The sequence below is a fragment of the Garra rufa genome, chromosome 12 (assembly GCF_049309525.1).
Source record: "Garra rufa chromosome 12, GarRuf1.0, whole genome shotgun sequence".
In the NCBI taxonomy this organism is placed as follows: Eukaryota; Metazoa; Chordata; class Actinopteri; order Cypriniformes; family Cyprinidae; genus Garra; species Garra rufa.
In genome coordinates, this window is record NC_133372.1 from 35,393,829 (window position 1) to 35,416,429 (window position 22,601).

Here is a 22,601-nt window from a genome sequence, read left to right on the forward strand (position 1 = left end):
TACAAAATGTGACTAGACTACATGATGGACAGATGCTGTTGTGTAAATGGTGCTGTTCACGATTATCAAGTTACATTTATTTCTAAGTCTTTCCTTCTTCTTTCTCTTAATGGAGCAACAAAGCACTCTATGTCAGTATCATTTATTCATTTAGCCGACGCTTTTATCCAAAGCAGTATCAATGTTTAGAGAAGGTAATGACTTTAATTTTATAATACACTCGAAGATTATGCATGCGATTGTGTGCAATGTTTCTCTCATTGTGTTTTTCATTAATAACAATCATAAGGTGTACTCATCTTTTTTTATCCCAATTATTAGACATTTTTCTGTCACACACATACACACAAATAATGCTTATTATTTGTTTAAATACATCTGAAACAATAAAAAGTAAGATAAGAAAAATACCTTTTTTAAGTCATTGGTGTATAAAGTGAAGCTGGTTTAACGGGTTTGACTGTTTGATAAGAAAACACGTGCAGAGTGTAAACTTCAGTCTTGACCTTTGTTTTCCAAAATGTCAAATGATATGATCTTTAGAATAACTGTACATTAACATCAACTTTTTTATTTGAAGTGGATGTCATTTGTAATTATATTGATATCAAATGTGATGATTTTGAGGACTAGATGGTGATGGAGTGAAATCTTATGGAGTTTTAGTTATTAAAAGTGCAGTCAAATTATACAATAAGTTGACTTTGAACTTTGTATGCCCCATGTCAAGTTAACCAAAATATTTTGGAATCATTTTCATGTTTTTATATTGAATACTATTTAAGACTTCAGTAAAACGATTTAATTTATATTACAATAAACACATTTTAGGTTATCGAAAGAAAAAAAGAAAGAAAGAAAAAAAACAGCCAGACATATTGCGAAATAATTTGACTTTTATCTTTGCATGCCCCATGTCATGAACTTTGGAATCACTTTCATGTTTGCCTTTTTTTTTTAGGTGTACTTGTAGGTTTGGTAATATTAAATAATATTTAAGACTTGAATAAAACAAGCTTATATTATCAAGCTCTTAAGTAAAAAAAAAAACATATTACTGTGCATTCTCACAACAAACATAAAATAAATAGTATTAATGACGAATTAAAAAGAATAAAATATTCATTGCCATGAGCTCAGGGGTTTCAGCAGAAAACGTTTTGAAGCATGAACACTAATGCTAATTTATATAAATTTGTTTCTAAATTTTGTACATTAATGATACATTACATGATTTTTAATAGCTTTTTAATACTGTTTTTTATTCTTGAAACTCTTTGTCAAGACAGGTATCAAGGTAACCTATAGCTCAGTGTGATATAATAGGAAAACATGTGACCCTGGACCACAAAAGCATTAGCATTAGCCAAAAATACATTGTATGGGTCAAAATAATTGATTTTATGTCAGAAATCATTAGGATATTAAATAAAGATCACATTCCATGAAGATATTTTGTAAATGTCCTACTGTAAATATATTAAATCTTAATTTTTGATTAGTATGCATTGCTAAGAACTTTATTTGGACAATTAATTAAAGGCGATTTTCTAAATATTTAGATTTTTTATTTGCACCCTCAGATTCCAGGATTTCAAATAGTTGTATCTCACCCTCACCAAATATTGTCCTATACTAATACTGTCTATTCCATAAATCAATGGAAAGCTTGTTTATTGACCCTTATGTCTTGTTTTGTTGTTCAGGGTCACTTTTAATACAATGAAACTTCAAAGAAACATATGGCGTGGTGCATGTGTTGTATTGCATGCTCATACCGGTGGGTTTGCGGGGCGTGGACTGGAACTCACAGGGGTCAGAGAGCAGCAGCCCTGCAAACTCAACAACTCAACCGTGCCTGGAAGCGCAGTTACGTAGTTACGCGCGCACACGTGAGAAAGCTGCACACGTAAACGGAGCTTTGCACTGACCGCGAATTCGTTACCTTGTGTAAGTTTGTGACGTGAACATTTTCATAACGTTTATGCTTGTAAGGTGGGCTTGTGCAACAGGGAACACGGCCAACACAACCCTCCCAAATCAAGCCACGAAGATTCGCTATGCAGGCAGCAAAAGGTAGGAATGTTTACGTGCGTCAGTTTGTATTCTCGAACTTTTTACAGATCGCTAAATCAATGAGCTAAGCGAATACAAAGTGAATATACACACAGACAAAAATAACTTTGAACGCCACGAGTGGAATTCCAATCAGGGTTAGTGTGTTACTAAACTTGCTACACTGTGCTATCAAGTTGACAGCGTAATATCAAGACATGGATGAATGTGCAGCAAAACATTAAGATGCACAGACAACAATAACACACTGTTTCCACCGTTTACTTACTAAACTCTTTCGTGTGTCATTGTGTATTTATTTTAAGGAGAATTTGTGTAGAAACACTATAGTTTATAGTCGTGGAAAGGAAATTGGGGGATTTTCTGTGGTCTAGTTCTGAAAAATATGCACATTAATACAGACAATTATTCATTTTAATATCACTTGACTTTCAGATCTGTTAATTTATGGAAAGGTTTTGCAGGTTAAACTTTATGATCTTGCTCAGAGGAATCTGTAATATAGAAATATTGACCCCTAGTGGGTCATAGTGGAGCTGCAAGGGGTTCTTGAGGTGGGTATGGAACCCCGTTTCCGCCAAGTCAGAAAAAAATCCATGCCTTAAAAAGTCGAAATTATGACATGTCAAAATTATGATTTAAAAAGTGGAAATTATGAGATAATAAATCGAAATTATGACTTAAACACACTGATCACATGACCACTTAACGCCTTCCTTTGAATCAGATGATTCGCCCATACGCCTTTGAAGTTCCGTTTCCAGGAGTGTTCTAATGATAAACGGGACATTCCAGAACGAAATACATTGGCTTAAAACAATTAGGTCTAATCTAGGAGGTCTAATCATTTGTTGAGTTGCTTTTACAAAATTTAGTTATCTGCAGGAAAATGTCTTGCAGGTCACGGGGGTTCAATAATTTTGATTGCAACTGTATGTCATAATTTCGACTTTAAGGCATGGTTTATTTTCTGACCTGGCTGAAACGGGCTTCCATACGTGGGAGAAGAACTGCCAAATGAAATTAAATTATATTAAATTAAATTAAATGTTTTTATGGTCACCTGCCAAAAAAGGGTTTGACTTTGCACTTCATGGTTTGGTCAGTTTCCCGGATGCGCGGCTATATTGGAGATACTCGGATGTAAACAACAACAACATGAAATGCATAGTTAATGTACTAATAATGTTGTTCTGCTAATTTTTGCTGTAGAAAGGGCACAATAGTTTGACAAACTAAAGTTAACCAGTGGTAAAGATACGTACGAGTAGTATTATTTAAGATATTAGTCTAATATTTCATCTACCTGACTGGAAATAAGAACAAACACAAATGTTGTCAAGATTCTTGCCCTGGAAGTCCTGGTTCAGTTTGGCCAACCACAAATGCCTTTTGTTCCTCAGACAGTTTTTTGCACTCTCTCTCTTGATTTGTTGTATATTTTGGCAGTCTATAATACTCCAAATGTTTTTCCTAGTCTGACCGATTAGTACAGCCCAAAACATGAATAATTGACCATTTTTAGTAGCAATAATCAGCAAAATATGCATGTTTCATTCGGTTCAGTGGCATTGTTTATGTTTAGTGTTGCCAATATGTCTGATTGATGATGCATATGTCTGTCCTCATCACATACTACTAATTTACTAATCCATCTTTTGAATATCAGTTTCAGACACTCCTGTGGAGTTTGTCGTTGAGTACCTGCTGAAGGCTAAAGAGATTGCGGAGAATAATGTAAATGTTCCGGCTGAGCTGCGTGATAATCTTCAGAAGGCCCTGGACATTGCTAACGGATTGGATGGTTACCTAGAACAAATGAGCAGCCGTGAGAGTGAACCATTGGCTGAGTTGTATAGGTAACTATTCACCTATAACTGTGGATTGCAAATGGTTCGTTTTGTGAATGATGTGCCTTTGTTTAGGGTGTGTTTGCGGTTACTATGTTTATCCTGAAAGTATTAAGATTATTTTGGCTGCCAGTCACATGCAATTATGCATTGTTGTGAGGTTTTATGACATGTATGTATATGCAGTATACACATCATAAATCTGTTTATTTATTTTCTGAAGGAAATCAATTTCTCATGACTGGAATAAGGTACATGAGGATGGAAAAACCTTATTCAGGCTTCCTGTTACATGCATCACTGGACAGGTAGAAGGTATACAAAATACAAATCTTTAGTTTTGAAATGCAAGATTTAGTGAATATTTTTAATTTTCATATTGTCTACTTTTTGTGTGTTGTCTGTAGTTCCACATAATTACATAATTTGTTCATAAAACAAAAAGACACACTATTACTGTTCAAAAGTTTTTTGTCTAGCAAGGATGCATTAAATTGATCTAAAGACATTGTTACAAAAAAAATTATATTTCAAATAAATGCTGTTGTTTGCTTTCTGTGCATGAAAAATATATTGTAAAAGTTTTTGAACAGTAAGATTTTTTTATATTTTTAAAGAAGTCTCAACAAGCCTGCATTTATTGTATCCAAAGTACAGCAAAAACAGTAAATTTAATATATTTTTACTTTTTTAAAATAGCTTTTCTCTTTGAATATATTTTAAAACGTAATTTATTCCTATGATTTCAAAGCTGAATTTTTACTCCAGTCACGTTATCATTTTAATAATCAAATTTGCTGTTTAAAAAAAACATTTCTTAGTATTATTATTAAAAACAGCATTTATCTGAAATAGTAAATTATTAATGTCTTTATCATCAATTTTGACCAATTAAAAGCATGCTTGCTAAATAAAAGCATTAATTTCTATAATTTCTCCTCCCTCCCTCCAAGCTTTTGAATGGTATAGTGTATAATGTTACAAAAGCTTTTATTTTAGATAAATGCTGATCTTTGTATTAATCAAAGAACTTAAAAAAATGTATTCAACTGTTTTAAATATTGATAATAATAAAAGATAATAATAAAAAACGTTTCCTGAACAACAAATCAGCATATTAGAAGAATCATGTGACACTGAAGCTTTGATCACAGGAATAAATAAAATTTTTAAATATATTAAAATAGAAAACAGTTATTTTAAATAGTAAAACTATTTCACAATTATACTGTTTTTGCTGTACTTTGGATCGAATAAATGCAGGCTTGATGAGGAGAAGAGACTTCTTTAAAAAAAAACATAAAATCTCACTGTTAAAAAACTTTCGACTGGTAGTGTATATTATAATAGAAAATAATTATTATAAATTGTAATAATATTTCACAACATTAGCGTATATCTTGTATTTTTGATTAAATAAATGCATCCACCCATAAGAGACTAATTTACAAAAACACTGAAAAATCTTACCAACCTTAAACTATTAAACAGTAGCATATATGTGCAAACTGTATTTTAATACTGGTTATTGTCATTCTATAGGTCAAGTATTGAAGATGCTGGTCCATATGAGCAAAGCAAAGCGGATCTTAGAGATAGGAATGTTTACAGGATATGGGGCCTTGTCAATGGCCGAGGCCTTACCAGAGAATGGCCAACTTATTGCCTGTGAGCTTGAGCCTTATCTGAAAGACTTCGCACAACCTATATTTGACAAGTCACCTCATGGCAAAAAGATATCTGTGAAGACAGGCCCTGCTATGGATACCCTAAAGGTGGGGAAAAACAAGTCCTACCTGGCCATTCGAGCTATTAAATGTCCTGTCTAGAAATGCATTTTAAATATTTTGTTTAAAATGCTTTAAAAGTGTACTATTTTGCAGGAATTAGCTGCCACGGGAGAGCAGTTTGACATGGTTTTCATCGACGCAGACAAACCTAACTACATCAACTATTATAAGTTCCTCCTGGACCATAACCTGCTACGGATAGATGGTGTCATATGTGTAGACAACACACTGTTTAAAGGGAGAGTCTACCTCAAGGACTCAGCAGATGATTTTGGAAAAGCCTTGCGAGATTTTAATCAGTTTGTCACAAATGATCCTCGAGCAGAGCAGGTGTGCATGTTTTTTTTTTTTTTCTCAAATATGAGCTTATAAATCTTCGGGGTCTGAATTTGAGTTGTTTGATCTCTGTTTATAGGTTATTATTCCTTTGAGAGATGGCCTTACTATAATACGAAGAGTGCCCTACACACCTCAGGCAAACACACAACTGAAGGTATTTTAAATATTTTTATAAAACAAAATATCACAAATAATTGCTTAGGTGTGTGTTCAAAACCACATTTGTGACCATGGACCACAAAACCAGTCTTAAGTAGCACAGTTATATTTGTAGCAATAGCCAAAAATACATTGTATGGGTCAAAGTTTGATTTTTTTTTTTCTTTTATGGCAAAAATCATTAAGATACTAAGTAAAGATCATCTTTCTTGAAGATATTTTGTAAATTTTCTGTCGTATATATATATATCAAAACTTTACTTTTGATTAGTAATATGCATTGCTAAGAACTTCATCTGGACAAATTTAAAAGCGATTTTCTCAATATTCAGATTTTTTTGCTCCCTCAGATTCCAGATGTTCAAATAGTTGTATCTCTGTAAGCTTATTTATTCAGCTTTCAGATGGGATATAAATCTTAATTTCAAATAATAACTTGTATAAAACTTCAGTACAGCTGTTGATAAGAGCACTTATGATGATCTATGCTTTATAGAGCACAGTGACATATGATGAAGTTTTCCAAGGAGTTCAAGGGAAGCAAGTGCTGGACAGGTTACGTTTGGATGGAAAAGTAGCCTATGTGACCGGGGCAGGTCAGGGCATTGGCAGGGCCTTTGCACATGCTCTTGGAGAAGCTGGAGCCAAAGTCGCCATCATAGACATGGACAAAGGAAAGGCAGAGAATGTGGCACATGAACTGACTTTGAAAGGTAACTGGTACTTTAATGTTCCTGTACTTAAGGGAGCATTTTAACTCAATTAAAACTACTAGAGGTCGACCGATGTATTGGTTTTGCCGATTAATTGGCAAAATCCAAGCCGATAGTTTTTCCAGGTTGCGTCCGTTGCTAGAGCGGCTGAGAAGGTCCTCATTATACAGCAACATCCCTATAGTCTTTGTTATACAGCTGGAGAGCCGCCTCTAGTGACGGAAATCACTGACAGCATGCACGGTTTTAGACACGACACTACATGCTGCACAGAGCGGGACACTTCAAAGGCGGATTTATTCATCCATATGTATGTCATTTCAATACTGTGGCCTTTGTGTAGATATTTAAAGATGGCCATTTTTAGCTTGACTATTGATGTATTGGTAACACTTTACAATATGAGTCCATCTGTAACATTAAGATTGATAAAAGCTGTAGAATAGAAGTATTGTTCCTTATTAGAGTGTGTTAATTTCTAAAAAAAAAAAAAAATTTTTTGCTTTTGTTAACAATAATGAACTATGAACTAACTGTAATGATCAATATATAATTAATATTAATGACTTTATTCGTTTACAAAAATATAGTTCAGAAGGCTACTTTTTATTTAAATAGTAGAGCACTAATTATTTTCCATTCAGTCGCCATTTTTAAAACTATCGTTCGATTAATCGGCATCGGCCAATGTGGTCCAACCTAGCTATCGGTAAAATCCAATATTGGTCGACCTCTAAAAGCTACTAACTGAAACTATTAAAAATTGTTTTGTAAATTTAAATAAAGTGAAAAATAAATATTTTATAAAACTTAACTTTTTAAATAAATAAAACTTAACTTTAAAAATTATAAAACTAACTGGTAAGTATGTCTAAGTACTAAAATATACTAAAAATGAAATACAAAAAAATTACAAAATTACTGTAAACAAGCTCAAGTAAATAAAATACAAAATATAAAAATAAATGCTAATTCAAAATATGAATAAATACTGTATTTGAAAAGTTCATTTGCAAAAACAGATCCGTTTTTAACTATTTTAAAAAAATCATGTTTTTTGTGCATTCCAATTAATCTCTAAAAATTTCTAAAAACTACAGCTAATTAACAGCTACATAACTAACTAATGACATAATAAAAAACATGATTTTTGAAAATGTTACCTGTTTTTGCTAATAAACTAATAATTTGTATATAATTAATGCTACAATTATTTAAGAGTCATAGACATACTGGATTTGATAAATAGTGCACAAGTTTCACAAAGTTTTATAGTCTGTTATATTTATATTCACTATATTCATAATGCTTACACCATTTAACCAGCAGATGGTGCACTAGTATCATAGTACCAAACTGAATGACACTTTCCCAGTGGATCAGACTTATTTTTGACATCTTTTGTTTTAACATAATATTGTGTGTGCACTGCAAAAAATGATTTTCTTACTTAGTATTTTTGATTTATTTTCTTGTATAAATATACAAACACTTTCAAGATAAATTTACTCTAGAAGCAAAATGACTTAAGATATTAAGTCTTGTTTTCTAAAAAACAAAACAAAAAAAGATAAAATTTTAACATTTATCTGCCAGTGGGGCAAGAAAAATAATATTGTTTTGCCTTTGAATTAAAATAATTTTTTCTTACCCCATTGGCAGATATTTCTGTCTTGTTTTAAGCAAACACTAACACAATTTCGATAACTTCTTTCAGAAAACAAGACTTAATATCTTAAGTCATTTTGCTTATTTATTTGTGTATATATACTGTATTAATTTTGTATAGTTTATATGATCGAGGAAGTGTTTAAAACTGGAACAACCCTCCCCCAATTATGTCTTAATATATAAAAGTGGTATTTATGTGCTAATATGAATGCAGGACTTTGTCTTATCATTTTTTTTCTTATGTATGCCTGTCATTCCAGGCATTTCCAGCATGGCTGTGGCTGCGGACATTAGCAAACCAGAGGACATTCAGAAGATGATTGATGACATTGTTTCAAAATGGGGCACAATTCACATCGCTTGCAACAACGCTGGCATCAACAAGAACTCAGCTAGTGAGGACACTAGTCTAGAAGAATGGGACCAAACCTTTAACGTTAACCTCAGAGGGACTTTCATGTGTTGCCAGGTACCACTTCATTTATATATTTAGTTTTGTCATTAATTCCAGCTGAGATAAACCATTTAGTCTAGGCATTCCTTAAAATGTTCTTAACAATGCAGCATGCATTTACAAATAATTTCATAGAGCCACAGTCAGTCAGAATCATACCGTCACCAGAAGGTTCAAATCCCCACCTAACATACTGTAAACCAAGCAAACTTGCCACTCACCATGCATTTAAGTTGTATGTAAAAGAGCAGCTTTAACATTTTGTCTCATGGATTGCTATTACTTGTATATGCCCAAACTTTTGCAGATTCTAATTGCTTTTGTATATTAGCAACAACTTTTCCATTAGTTTCTGACATTTCCCGGCAGACGGAATAAAAGCTCTGATAGGGAAAAGAGAGGTGTGAAGGAAAGTGATTTCATACCTACAGCATTAGAAGACATTAAATCCTGCCAGGCACCAAATAAATCAGAGTAAGCTGTTTTACACAAAACCGAGAGGTGATGGAGATGCCTTACGCGCATTAAAATGAACGCCGGGAGTTTTTGACACTTTTTGTCTCTCTGCTCATCCAGGGATTGTTATTCCTCTCCCTGTAGACTGTAGAAGTCTGATTAGTGAAGGTGTCAATACTGTGACGTTCCTCTGAAAGCGCATTTGTCTCTTCTCTCCCTCAAATTACCGCCTCAGGCGGCCGGTCGTGTCATGCTGAAGCAAGGATACGGCAAGATAATCAACACAGCTTCCATGGCCAGTTTAATAGGTGAGTGATGATTTTTATGCCGCCATAAGCTGAGATATTACACTGTCTCTTCCCTCTGAATTTAATACTCTCATCAAACGTAGGGGTGGGGTTTTGGAAAGAGAATATCAAACAAGTAAAATAGAGAAAGAGAAAGAAAACTTGACTGTTTTTTTTTTTGTTACAGGGTATAGATATGTACAAATGTGTCCATGATAAAGACAAGAAAAAATCTAGGTTAAAACATGTACCAAACTCTTAGAGATGTCATCCTTCTAGGCAAAGCAAAGTTTCAGTTTAAAAAATGTGTTATCGTCAAGTAAAATGTAATAACATTTTTCATAAGTGTAATGCTGCTTTAAATTGTTGTTCCAAAAAAAAAAAGTTTTCTGTTTAATTTAATTGCATTTTGTATTTCTGAGCAAAATATAAATATCATCAGTTTTTCCCTAATTTACAGAAGACACCCACTAAAATGTCATTCAGTGTAAGTCTTGTAGGCATATTTACAACACAAATCAATTTATCACATGTTAAAGACATTACTTTCACCCCAAATACAAATTAGTAGTAATTTTACATTTTAAAAATTTGCCACTATCCTAAGTTTTGTCCATTTGTCAGTAAGAATTTTTTACTCCTTTAAAACACAATAAAATTTTATATGCTCCCTTATTCTTTTATATATTTTATTATGTACAAGTCAGAATAAGCATGTTGTTTGAATTTTTTACATGAATATTTTGTTACACGTAATGGCAACCAAATTTTGACACTTTATTCTCCAAAAACACACTTTTGTAAGTTTCTTTTGACGTGGACATCTTAACGTCTGTGACCCACATTTAAATGTACGCATATTATCATTAAATAAATAAATAAATAATAAAGTAATCATTTACATTTAGAGAGAAGGAGAGAGAACTTGTCTTGAAATATACATTTAATAAAATAATTGAAGTTTTCATTTCATTCTTTTAATGAGGGTTTTTCATCATGTTTTTGTTCTTGTAATACCCTGACATTTTTTACTTTACACTACATCAAAATGAATTTTAATACAAAACATGCTCTTCATAGAATCATCTTTAGTCTTGTACGCTGACTGCATCACACAGCTTTTAACTCAGTAAAACTACTGAAAGCTACTAAATTGTATGGAAAACATCTTAACAGATCTAATATAGTGTGTGTGTACAACCATCTAAAATTCACTGACCCTTTTATTGTTTGTTCAACTAGAGCCCTTCAACCGTATTGCTCCTCACACGCCTGTTTTTGCATCATTACACAAAAACTGTGTAATGCTGTTGAAAGGCTGTAAATTGCATCTTGTGGTTCGGTCTTGTGTAAAGGGACTTCCTGGTTTGCCGCCGGCCCTGGGTGCTCAGTCTTGAACTGCGGTTTAAAAAAAACAGTGTTTTTTATGCAGCACGCTATAAAGGAACGTTATTTGCTACGCAGCGTAACAATTCCTCCAACAGGTCCCTCGCTGTGCAACATCAGCACTCCATCAACAGTGTAGTCAAGTAGCCAATAAACTTGTGTACCATATGGACGCTAGTCCCAACTGTGGGTGCAATCTGTAATACAGGAGCATGCTGCTACAGGAAGTGGAGATGGAGAGAGAGAGAGAAAGAGAAAAGGAAGGGGGAGTAGAGGGCAAGGGGAAAAAAAGTGATCAATTACTCACATTACATACAGTCCTTCAGGAATTTTCTTTATTGGCCTGGACATCTGTTATAATATTGTCATAATGTGTAATCAGATGGGGGCTGTTGTAGCCAAGTTGGGGAATACATCTTGAAAGTCCAATTAAAATGCACAATGACACTGCCTCTGTCCATCTGGTGAATAGCATCGTGTTTTCCCCTCTTCAGCATTCCCTTCGAATTCAAATTATTTGTGTAGCTAGATTTGTAGTTTTCTGCCTTACGGCCCGTGGATGAAAGATGCATTTAACCTAAAATGGAAGATAGGTGGCATCATGCATTTACACATGAAGTGATACCTAAACAGAATGGCTGTTGAAGGGCTAGTTGACCCAAAAATGAACATTCTGTCATCAGTTATGCATTCTTGTGTCATTTCAAACTATATTCTTTCTTTTCTCTGTGGAGCACAAATTGAGAAGAATGTTAAGAATGTACAGCATTTGACAAAACATCTATTTGTACTCCACATACGGTATAAATAAAGTCATATGGGTTTGGCCCAACACAAGGGTGACTAAATGATGACAGAATTGCCTTTTTTGGCAACACTCATTGGCCTTCAATAAAAAAAAACACACACACTTTGATGACATCACTTTGACCTGCAACATCTCTGAAATTTACAGATCAGAGGAACTTGGAATGAAAATCTGGATGGATGTAAAATGTGATTTAAGATATGTTTCACTTTCCTTTTTATGCTTTTAAATCCTCTTAAATCTACAATACTCTTTAAAACATCAATGCTGCTCTGAGGCATATAGTAAATATAGTAAGGCATGTTCTCTTGTCACATTTTCCTCTAGGATTAATACATGTTGGCCTTTTTGCGTTGCGATAAGATAGACCTCGAAGCTTAAAGCTTATTCGTACCTAGTTTTTGAATAACAGCAGCTGCCCTCGAAAACCAGGCCTAGTGCAACCTGACAATTGTCCGGTTAGCGTTTCTCCTTTAAAACAAACGAGGGGCCGGAGAGCGCGAACCCATCTCCACAGGACCGGCCGCTGCCTTCGCACAGCTGCGCCGTATTTATCATCTCGCTCCCAACCACGGCAATTTGGCAGTGAGATCACCGGGTGACGAGGTTAACTACTAAAGTTGCATGTAACTTGGAGCCTCCCTCGTGATGATTAATCAAACCAGCCCCTTTTTCCCTGCATCGCATGCAGCGTCGAGCATCTGTGATGGTCAAGGCAAACAAATGGCGTTTTGCCTTTGTTCCTGAAGATGATGCACGCCCAACATCCCAAGTAATTAATTTTACATCGCTTCATCTGCGGGGTCCCAAAAGCTAATGAAAGTGTTTTGATGTCACATTGGAGTTCAGGACCCTCTCGCTGAGTTATGAGGGGAATGAAGTAATTGGGCCTTGTATTAATCACATGTTTAGGTCATTATAGAGTATGAAATGGATTTTAATGTGTTTTTAAAAGTTGAAAAGTTAGTTTAATTCATTTGAATTTATTGATGTAACATTTAGAGCAATTGCTTTAAAGCTGGTTTTAACATGTTATACTCATAGCAGGTGCATAGCAGGTACTTGAGGGAAAATGTGCAAAAATATTGAGAGATCATCTTGTACACAGAGGTCTACCTGTATCTACCTGTATAGGGCTTTATGAAATCAGTTTTATTTTTTTCCAAATTCCATTTGGAATTTCAATGGTTAAAAAAATATTAATCAAAAAGCATGTCTAATTAACAAAAATCATAGAACTTACACAATTTAACAGCAATTTATTAAAAGTTTATTCATTTTTGAGGCCCTGTGAAATGTTTTTTTTTCTCAAACTTTTCACAATTTTTTTTTTTTACCAAATTCTGTGTTTTCGATTAATTTTTCTGTATTCCATTGGTTTCATTAAATTTTAATAATCTCTAATTAATTGATTTTATTAAAATTTATATATATATATAAAATAATAATGTTAAAATATTTTCTTCTTGTAAATATTCCATAAAAATGTTATTTTATTTATTTTATTATTATTTTAATAGTTTCTGTCAAAGTTTCATCAAGGTAAATCTTTTTTGACAGGTTGCTGTGCTGTAAAGACCTTTAGGTTTCTGTTTGTACAAACAGTTTTTTTTTTTCGATTAATTTTCTGTATTGTATTTTAATTGTTTCATTAAATTTTAATAATCAAAGCATCTCTAATTAATTGATTTTATCTCAAAAATATATATTTAAAAAAAAAATAATATTAAAATATTTTCTTTTGGTAAATATTCCTTAAAAATATTTTATTATTAATTTTATTGTTAGTAGTAGTACTATCATTACATTACGTAATGTAGTTTCTGTCAAAGTTTCATCAAGGTAAAACTTTTTTGACGGGTTGCTGTAAAGACCTTTAGGTTTCTGTTTGTACATGATATGACGATAGTTTTACGATAGCGGGCATCATGCGCAGCAGTAAACAAAACCGCATGTCTGTGCCATTCGTTCAAACAGACATACAAAATATGCAGGAATCATATTTAAATAGTATTTTTGTGGCATAATATTTACAGACACTAGTCCATATCACGATTTGATTCAAGTATAATGACCTAATTTTGATTTGTTCATCCAAAAATTCTGCGTTATACAGCAAATTAAATTTTTATGACTGGATTCCGTGATTCTGTCCACGTTTTCCGCATCACGGTAATCATAGGGCCCTACCTGTAAATCCACCTGGAAGTGTGTGATCATGTGACACAAACTAAAGACTTTAGGCAAAAAATCAAGCTTCCAAAAGGTGGCTTTTGCAGTGATGACATAGAAGAACCACATTGGGTTTCCCAAAGAACCATTCAGTTAATAGTTCTTTTTCTTAGTTTAAAGAACATTTTGATAATCTAAAAAACTGTGTTCCACTAAAGAACCATTTTTACAATGGAAAGGTTTCCTGGATGTTAAAAGTTCTTTGTGGAACTGTAGATTCTGATAAAGAGCTTTATTTTCTAGAGTGCATTTAATAAAGAATAGAACAGTCGCTTCGATATGTCCCACAACAACCCCCAGTTGAATGGTAAGATTTTGATGTAAAAATCCTATTAATTTTCTTCACAGACAAATGGTTTTTTTTTATGACAACATAAACCAGAACTATTTTTCAAATATGTTTTTATGGAGAAAACCAATGGGAGAAATACCACTGGACTCAAGGTCACAGAAAAAGTGCACCATCATAATTGTCCAGTATAGAGAACTTAATTATTTCATCAAATAAAGTAATGGGATTTCATTCTTAAAAGGACTTGAAATTACTGATAAAAACATTCTTTAAATGTCCTGTTTCCTTCTCAACAGTGCCACATCCGCAGAAGCAACTGTCCTATAACACATCCAAAGCCGGGGTGGTAAAGCTCACGCAAACCTTGGGCACAGAGTGGATTGACCGAGGCGTTCGAGTCAATTGCATCTCCCCGTAAGTGTGACAAACCATAGACTGTGCAGTCTGGGATAAGTCAAAATTTCACTGAAATACATAACATGATTATTTCCCACTTGGTGCAATCTTAAGCAGACTCATGTGCTCTGGTTCTTCCCAGTATTATGTTTTCGAATGCAACACATGAATCAATGCCAACTTTTTGTGCAAACAAAAAAAGGCCTTTCTCTCTTCATATGTGCATTGCACCAATTAAGCAGAGAGGACTGTTTTGATATTTAAGTGGAAACTTAATTTGTTTTGACAGGGTCAAAATGCATTATTTTCCACAATGGGCCACACAATTGAGACTCAGTTACTAAATTACAGTGTGAAACAATGCAATCCGGCTTAATTGGATGACGTCTAGAGGGATGAGTAGAGCAAACAGTTTCTTTAATTGTTATATTCAATTAGGGATTCAAATTAGCCTCTTCAGCAGAAGTGTCAGCAAAACAATGGCAGCCTTGTTTGTATCTATTTGTCAGCGCAGTTCTTCTGAGGAAAGGAAGAAAAGAGCAAGAGGAAGCGTGCGCGTGTCGCTTGAAGCCGAGCGTCCCCAAGCCCCCGCGCTTCCCACAGCAAATCCGCAACACGCGCACACATGCTCTTTATTCATTTCTATATAGCGCCGGCTTGTTTTTTAATTTTAATTTGCGAGGAAGCAATTCTTTTCTCTCTGTCGAACCCCCCACCCCTCCCTCAAACACAAGGTCTCTCAATGGGCCTCTGATTTCTGTGAAGTGACGGTTGGTAAATATGCATACGGGCAGGGGGGACCACAATTAGTGCGTGTGAGGTTGACTGCCGCCTGGTTTCATTGGCAACTTTAGCCGCGACAGTGATAAGCTGCATTATCTACAAAATTGGCTGAGGGAAAACAGTAAGCCTTTGATTGCCAGGACGGATTCCCAGATAAAGCAGCGCTGAAGAGAAATATAATTGAGATTTAAATATGTTAACCAAAGGTGTCACATGCTACTTCAGCGCCTCTAATTTAGCTGCGGCGTCGGATTTGGTATCAAGTCGAATGGAATCTATTCGTCCAGGCTTAAATGGCGCGGAAGGCTGTTGGGGATTTCGCTGTCAGTGAGTGTGCGAACAGACAGGCTGTATTTCCCATGCGGCCGACCCAGCGTGAAGTACATTTGCTCCAATTTGGAGTGCATTTCCTTTAGTTAGGGAGAAAAATGCCACTCAAGTTCGGACGTAATTTCAAAATCACAGTTGATGTGGACAGTTGGGGATCCAGTTTACCACATGCAGCTCTTTCAGTGCTGGCTATAATATACAAAATAAAACAGCCTTTATTTGATATACAGTTGAGGTCAAAAGTTTACATACACCTTGCGGAATCTGCAAAATGTTAATTATTTGACCAAAATAAGAGGGATCATACAAAATCCATGTTATTTTTTTATTTAGTACTGACCTGAATAAGATATTTCACATAAAAGACATTTACATATAGTCCACAAGAGAAACTAATGGTTGAATTTACAAAAAAAGAGCTTGTTCAAAAGTTTACATACGCTTGATTCTTACTGTGTTGTTACCTGAATAATCCACAGCTGTTTTTTTTTTTTTGTTTGTTTAGTGATAGTTGTTCATGAGACTCTTGTTTGTCCTGAACAGTTAAACTGCCTGCTGTTCTTCATAAAAAATCTTTCAGGTCTCACAAATTCTTTGGTTTTTCAGTATTTTTGTGTATTTGAACCCTTTCCAACAATGACTATGATTTTGAGATCCATCTTTTTACACTGAGGACAACTGAGGGACTCACATGCAACTATTACAGAAGGTTCAAATGCTCACTAATGCTTCAGAAGTGAACACAATGCATTAAGAGCTGGGGGGTGAAAAATCAGGGTAAATTTAACTTATTCTGTCTTCTGTGAAACATGTAGGTATCTTGTGTAGCTTCTGATAAGAAGTTCTAAAAAAAAAAAAAAAAATGATATTTAGGCAAAATAAGAAAAATTTATATTTTCATTCTCTTCAAAAGTTTTCACCCCCGGCTCTTAATGCATTGTTTTTCCTTCTGGAGCATCAGTGAGTGTTTGAACCTTCTGTAATAGTTGAATATGAGTCCCTCAGTTGTCCTTAGTGTGAAAAGATGGATCTCAAAATCATACAATCATTGTTGGAAAGTGTTCAAATACACAAAAATTCTGAAAAGCCAAAGAATTTGTAGGACCTGAAGGATTTTTCTGAAGAACAGCAGGCAGTTTAACTTTTCAGGACAAACAAGGAACTCATGAACAACTGTCACTAAACAAATAAAAGTCAGCTGTTGATCATTCAGGTAACAACACCGTATTAAAGTGTGTAAACTTTTGAACAGGGTCATTTTTATAAATTCAACTACTATTTTCTCTTATGAACTACATGTAAATGTATTTTATGTGAAATATCTTATTCAGGTCAGTACTAAATAAAAAATAACATGCATTTTGTATGATCCCTCTTATTTTGGTAAAATAATTAACATTTTGCAGATTCTGCAAGGTGTTTGTAAACTTATGACCTCAACTTTATATCAAAAACCACAATAAGACCAGGAACCAGGTTTTAAGAAAGTAAATCGGGTGAATTTTGATTTCATGTGGACTTTAGGACTTCTGAAGTTCAGTTTGGAGTGTGTCAATCACACTATCCATCCATCAAATGACACTGAACCAGTGTAAACACCATCAGAGCTGTTCTGCTCAGTACTGAGGTCCTTAAAGGATAGCCAACTTCATTTTATGTCACAGTGACTGCTATAACTGAAACAAGTGGCCCTGAAACAACACTGTCTCTCTGCCTCTCGTGTCTGATCTGTCTCTGTCTCTGTCTCTCTTTCTCTACAGTGGTATTGTTGACACCCCTCTCATCCATTCAGAGAGTCTAGAGCCTCTAGTTCAGCGCTGGCTGTCAGATATCCCAGCCGGACGACTGGCTCAAGTGACAGACCTCCAAGCTGCAGTGGTATACTTGGCATCTGACGCCTCTGACTACATGACAGGGCATAACTTAGTCATAGAGGGTGGTCAGAGTCTGTGGTAGAAAAAGTTTGCCTTTTGGATTTGGTAATACACTCTCATCCAGTGTTCCTTAAGGATAACTTGATATTAAAGGGATAGTTCTCCCAAAAATGAAAATTGTCTCATTAATTATGCACCCTCATTTCATTCCAAACCTGTAAGAACTTTGTTCATCTTCGGGAACACAAATTTAGATATTTTTGATGAAATCCGAGAGCTTTCTGACCCTGCATAGACAGCAAAGCAACTGACACATTTAAGGCCCAGAAACATAGTAAGTAAAAGGTAGTCAGTTTTTATGTAAAAAATAAAATAAAAATATCTTAATCTGTGTTCCAAAGATGAACGAAGGTCTTACGGGTTTGGAACGACATGAGGGTTAGTAAGTAATGACAGGATTTTCATTTTTAGGTAAACTAACTCTTTAATAATGCAGTACATTTGTGAAGGGATGTACTGTACATTTTAAGTAATCAAAGGGTCCACAAACTTGTTTAGTGTGTAGTGTCTCAATTGTAAGCAGCTCTACTTGTGCGTTATTTAACTAGTGCGTTTTGTATGAGGTTTTTACATTTGAACACTTACAATAAACACTGCCTTCTACAATTTTTTTTAGCTTATATTTTGAAGTTTCACATACTTATTTTGTGTTTTTTGTACAACTTAGGTTAAAGATTTGAACAAACTCTCAACTGCATTTTTTTTTTTAGTTGTTTAAGATTTTGTTTTCTGAAAAGTTTTCACATAAAACAAGAAAAAATATCTGCCAATACGGTTAAAAAAAAATTACTTTTCTCTTTAAATTATTTTTCTTACCCCATTTGCAATTTTTTTTCTTCTTATTTTAACCACAAACTCACTTAATTTTGATACCATTTAATATGTGACCCTGAACCTCAAAACCAGTTTTAAGTAGCACAGGTATATTTAAAAAACATTGTATGGGTCAAAATCATTTTTCTTATATTCCAAAAATCATTAGGATATTAAGTAAAAATCATGTTCCATAAAGATATTTTGTAATTTTCCTACCGTAAATGTATCAAAACTTATTTTTTATTAGTAATATGCATTGCTAAGAACTTCATTTGGACAACTTTAAAGGCGATTTTCTCAATATTTAGATTTTTTTGCACCCTCAGATTCCAAATATTCAAAAAGTTGTGTCTTGGCCTAATATTTCCTTATCCTAACAAACCATACATGAATGGAAAACTTATTCAGCTTTCAGATTATGTATAAATCTCACTTTGAGAAAATTGACCCTTGTGACTGGTTTTGTGGTCCAGGGTCACATTTTTAATGTCATTTTGCTTCTCAAGTAAATGTATCTTGATTTAAGAATGTTTAGATATTTGTACTTGAAAACAAGACATAAATACTAAGTAAGAAAATCATTTTTGGAGCAAGTAATAAACTTCAGCAGGTAACTCATCACATATCATTTGCATTACAGGCATAATTGATACTCAAATCATGTGACTTGTTGTGGAGAGGTGTGTAATTACTTTTTAAAGTGTTCAGATTTACAATTTTGAACATATGAGCAGCACAACTGTTTTATATTTATGCACTGATTCAGATGCATCATAAATAACTTTATAGTGCATCTATAATGCTGTGCACCCCAATAGTACCTGCTATCACACTCATTCAAGTCTATCCACCCATGTTCACCCTTGTGTATAACACTACCAGGTCTCTTTCACCATCAGCAGTCGTGAATGGCCCAGTAAGGGCCTCTCCCACAGTTACCTTAATTGCTCTCTGTTCTGTGTATATGCTGAAAAACAATACTTGAATGAAAAGGCCAGTGGAGAACTTGACCCCAGTCACTGCAATTATTCTAAAGGAGTGGCCAATTAGTTCCATTAGTAAAGCAATAGGATAGCAGGTATGCACATAAATGTCTATAATTTCATGCCATCAGCTCAGATACTCAGGCCAGATATTTACATAATTAGTACTGTAAATGAGGAGATTGGTGTTGGAGAGCTTCATTGTTATGTTAGATCGCTGATTCGGCCACTGATCTGAAGCCCAGCATCACATTACCTCTCAAGATATTCACTTTTAGATCCAAGAATACAAAATATTCATGTTTGGATGTGTTTTTAAGTTAGAGATCATACTAATCAGGACTCAATTAGTATTTAATGGCAAAGTTATCTAAAACTGATCATCAGTAGATTTAAAAATCAGCGAGACCTGAGAATCAGTGATTAGATTAAAAGTGTGATTCATTTTCTGTCCACAAAGTGGAAGCATGGAGTCAAAAAGCTTCAGTTCACCATGTGCTTCTTTTTTTATACCAGCACAATTCACTGAAGAACTATCAAACTGTCATTGCCCATTGTCTGCAGTTTATGTCCTTTTGGAAAGAAGATGATTGTTTAATATTAAATGCAGCTAAAACTACTTCAAATAAAATTTAGGATGCTAGGTTAAATGTTTCCTTTAGTATTCCTATATTTTTTTGCAGTTTACAGGTGACTTTTAGATTTAGTAAACTAGTAGTCAAATCCACTGCACGTCAATGTGTAAAAGGCTACTTTTAATCCTGATTTAATCAATAAATAATAAATATTATAATAGTATTGTAATACAACTTAAATTAAATAAATTATAGAAAGTAATACTTTTATTTAGCAAGGATGCTTTAAATTGATCAAAAGTGAGAATAAAGACATTTATAATGTAAAAAAAGATTTCTATTTTAGATAAATGCTGTTCTTCAGAGCTTTCTATTTATCAAAGAAACCTGAAAAAAAACAAAAAAAAATTCTACTCAACATAATAATAATAATAATAATAATAATTTTATTTTTTCTGAGCAGCAAATCAGAATATTAGAATGATTTCTTAAGGATCATGTGACTGGAGTAATAATGCATAAAAAATGAAATCACAGGAATAAATTACATTATAAAATATATTCAAATAGAAAATAGTTTTATCTAAATTTTATATTACAAATATTTTAACATTTTACTGTTTTTGTTGTACTTTGGATCAAATAAATGCAGGCTTGGTGAGCAGATGAGACGTCTTTTAAAAAAACATTACAAATCTTGTTAGTGTACATTATTATTACTACTACTACTAGTACTATATAAATATTGTCTAAATATGTAATAAATCTATCTGAAAGTATAGGGCTGCACTGCAAAAAAATGTTTTATTTTGAATCCCCCCCCCAGAAAACTAAACATGGCTGTACATGTTATATTATGTTTACTGCTTTAAGTATTTTTAAGCTCTCTTTAAAGACCTCATTTTCCCTGAACCTCTTTCACCATAGGTTTTTTTTAGGTTAGGATAGAAGCAGCTCGCTTCAGACCTATGACTGCTCCATGATGTGTAAGTGATCTTGAATACATTATTGATGACCTCCTTGAGCTGCAATTACTGTCAGAAGCGTGGGCATAGCTGTTGTGCTAAACACGTCTTCAGCGGAAAAAGAAACTTGTGCTCTGCTTCTTCTATTTCTGTAGTAGTCTATACATTCTTCACATGAACTTTGATTGACATAGACACACAAGATATTCTGGACAGAGTTTTTGCTGTACAGCATAGGAAATACATTGCCCTACTATGATCTATCTATCTATCATTTCTATATCCAGCGTGTTTGGAAAAAAAACAAACAAACATTAAAACATATTTTTAAAATATACTAATTAAAAATATATAAATTATTTTACTTCATTTTAATATTAGTTTTAAGCCTTATATTTATTTTAATGATTGTTTAAAAATTATTTTCAGATTATTCTTAAACATCTACAGTTATATTTGTTACAAATGGTTAACATATACAGCTACATTAGCCAGCATAGTGCATATTAGTAAGCTGTCTAAACTGATTTTTATTCTGTTTTATATTATAACTTCAGTATACAAATGTCAAGCACACACACATTCGTATTCGCACAGATGCCACCGCATTGTAACCTTTCTGCGCTGCTAAACAGTTGACATTTGAGAGTCCTTGCTTCAAACTTGGGAATAACAGTGAGTTGTAATTACATGCATTTTAAAATGAGCAATTATCGATAAACCCAAATTACTCAACCCCAAGAGGGGTGCTATTACGGTAGTGCAAGTTTTTTTTTTATGTGTTTATGATATTCAGTTTACTTTTCAGTGACAAAGCTGACCATAAACAGGCTCTCAGGTAAAGACTTTTAGGTGCATTTCCAGCTGTTTTTGAGTGTACACGTGTTTAATTCTGATGTGTATGCTCTGTTTATGCCCTGTTTGTGATCTCATGTGTTATTGATGATAGCAAGCTTGCGCTGTTTGCTCGGATCAGGCTCACCTGCTGACATACAGGACTTCAAAACACATTACGGTGCGTAGAAAAGGCACATCTACACTAAATAATATAAAAGGACAACATTTTGTCAACGTCTGCCGTACCGCGCGATTCTATTCAAATAGAGGCGGGAAACTAGCCACAGATGTGCATTATTCATGTAGATGACTCTAAAGTCTATGACACATCATTCTCACAGATTACTGGCCTGTTTGACTGTAGCTGCCTAAACATTAAACCTCGCGAATTACTGATTTACATGTTTTTATTTGAGAGTTTGCATTTCTGAGTCACAACAAAACCAATGAGCTATTTCAAAAACAACTG

General features: G+C 33.9%; 1 protein-coding gene across 1 annotated transcript; it reads left to right on the forward strand.

Moving 5' to 3' along the window:
* The first annotated feature begins 1,906 nt into the window (after positions 1–1,906).
* On the forward strand, positions 1,907–18,562 carry LOC141347149 (uncharacterized). Its single transcript, XM_073852142.1, has 11 exons — positions 1,907–2,076; positions 3,746–3,935; positions 4,150–4,241; positions 5,469–5,701; positions 5,810–6,046; positions 6,132–6,209; positions 6,711–6,927; positions 8,859–9,067; positions 9,744–9,816; positions 14,810–14,927; positions 17,783–18,562. Exons 1-11 carry the CDS (start codon positions 2,061–2,063, stop codon positions 17,976–17,978), a joined length of 1,659 nt encoding a protein of 552 aa, XP_073708243.1. The 5' UTR covers positions 1,907–2,060; the 3' UTR covers positions 17,979–18,562.
* The last annotated feature ends 4,039 nt before the right edge of the window (positions 18,563–22,601 follow it).

Bases quoted from the DNA above. Each gene is read 5' to 3' on its own strand.
- LOC141347149 (XM_073852142.1), top strand. The intron at 6,928-8,858 runs GTAACTGGTACT...CTGTCATTCCAG, and splicing joins ACATGAACTGACTTTGAAAG to GCATTTCCAGCATGGCTGTG. The intron at 14,928-17,782 runs GTAAGTGTGACA...CTTTCTCTACAG, and splicing joins CGAGTCAATTGCATCTCCCC to TGGTATTGTTGACACCCCTC.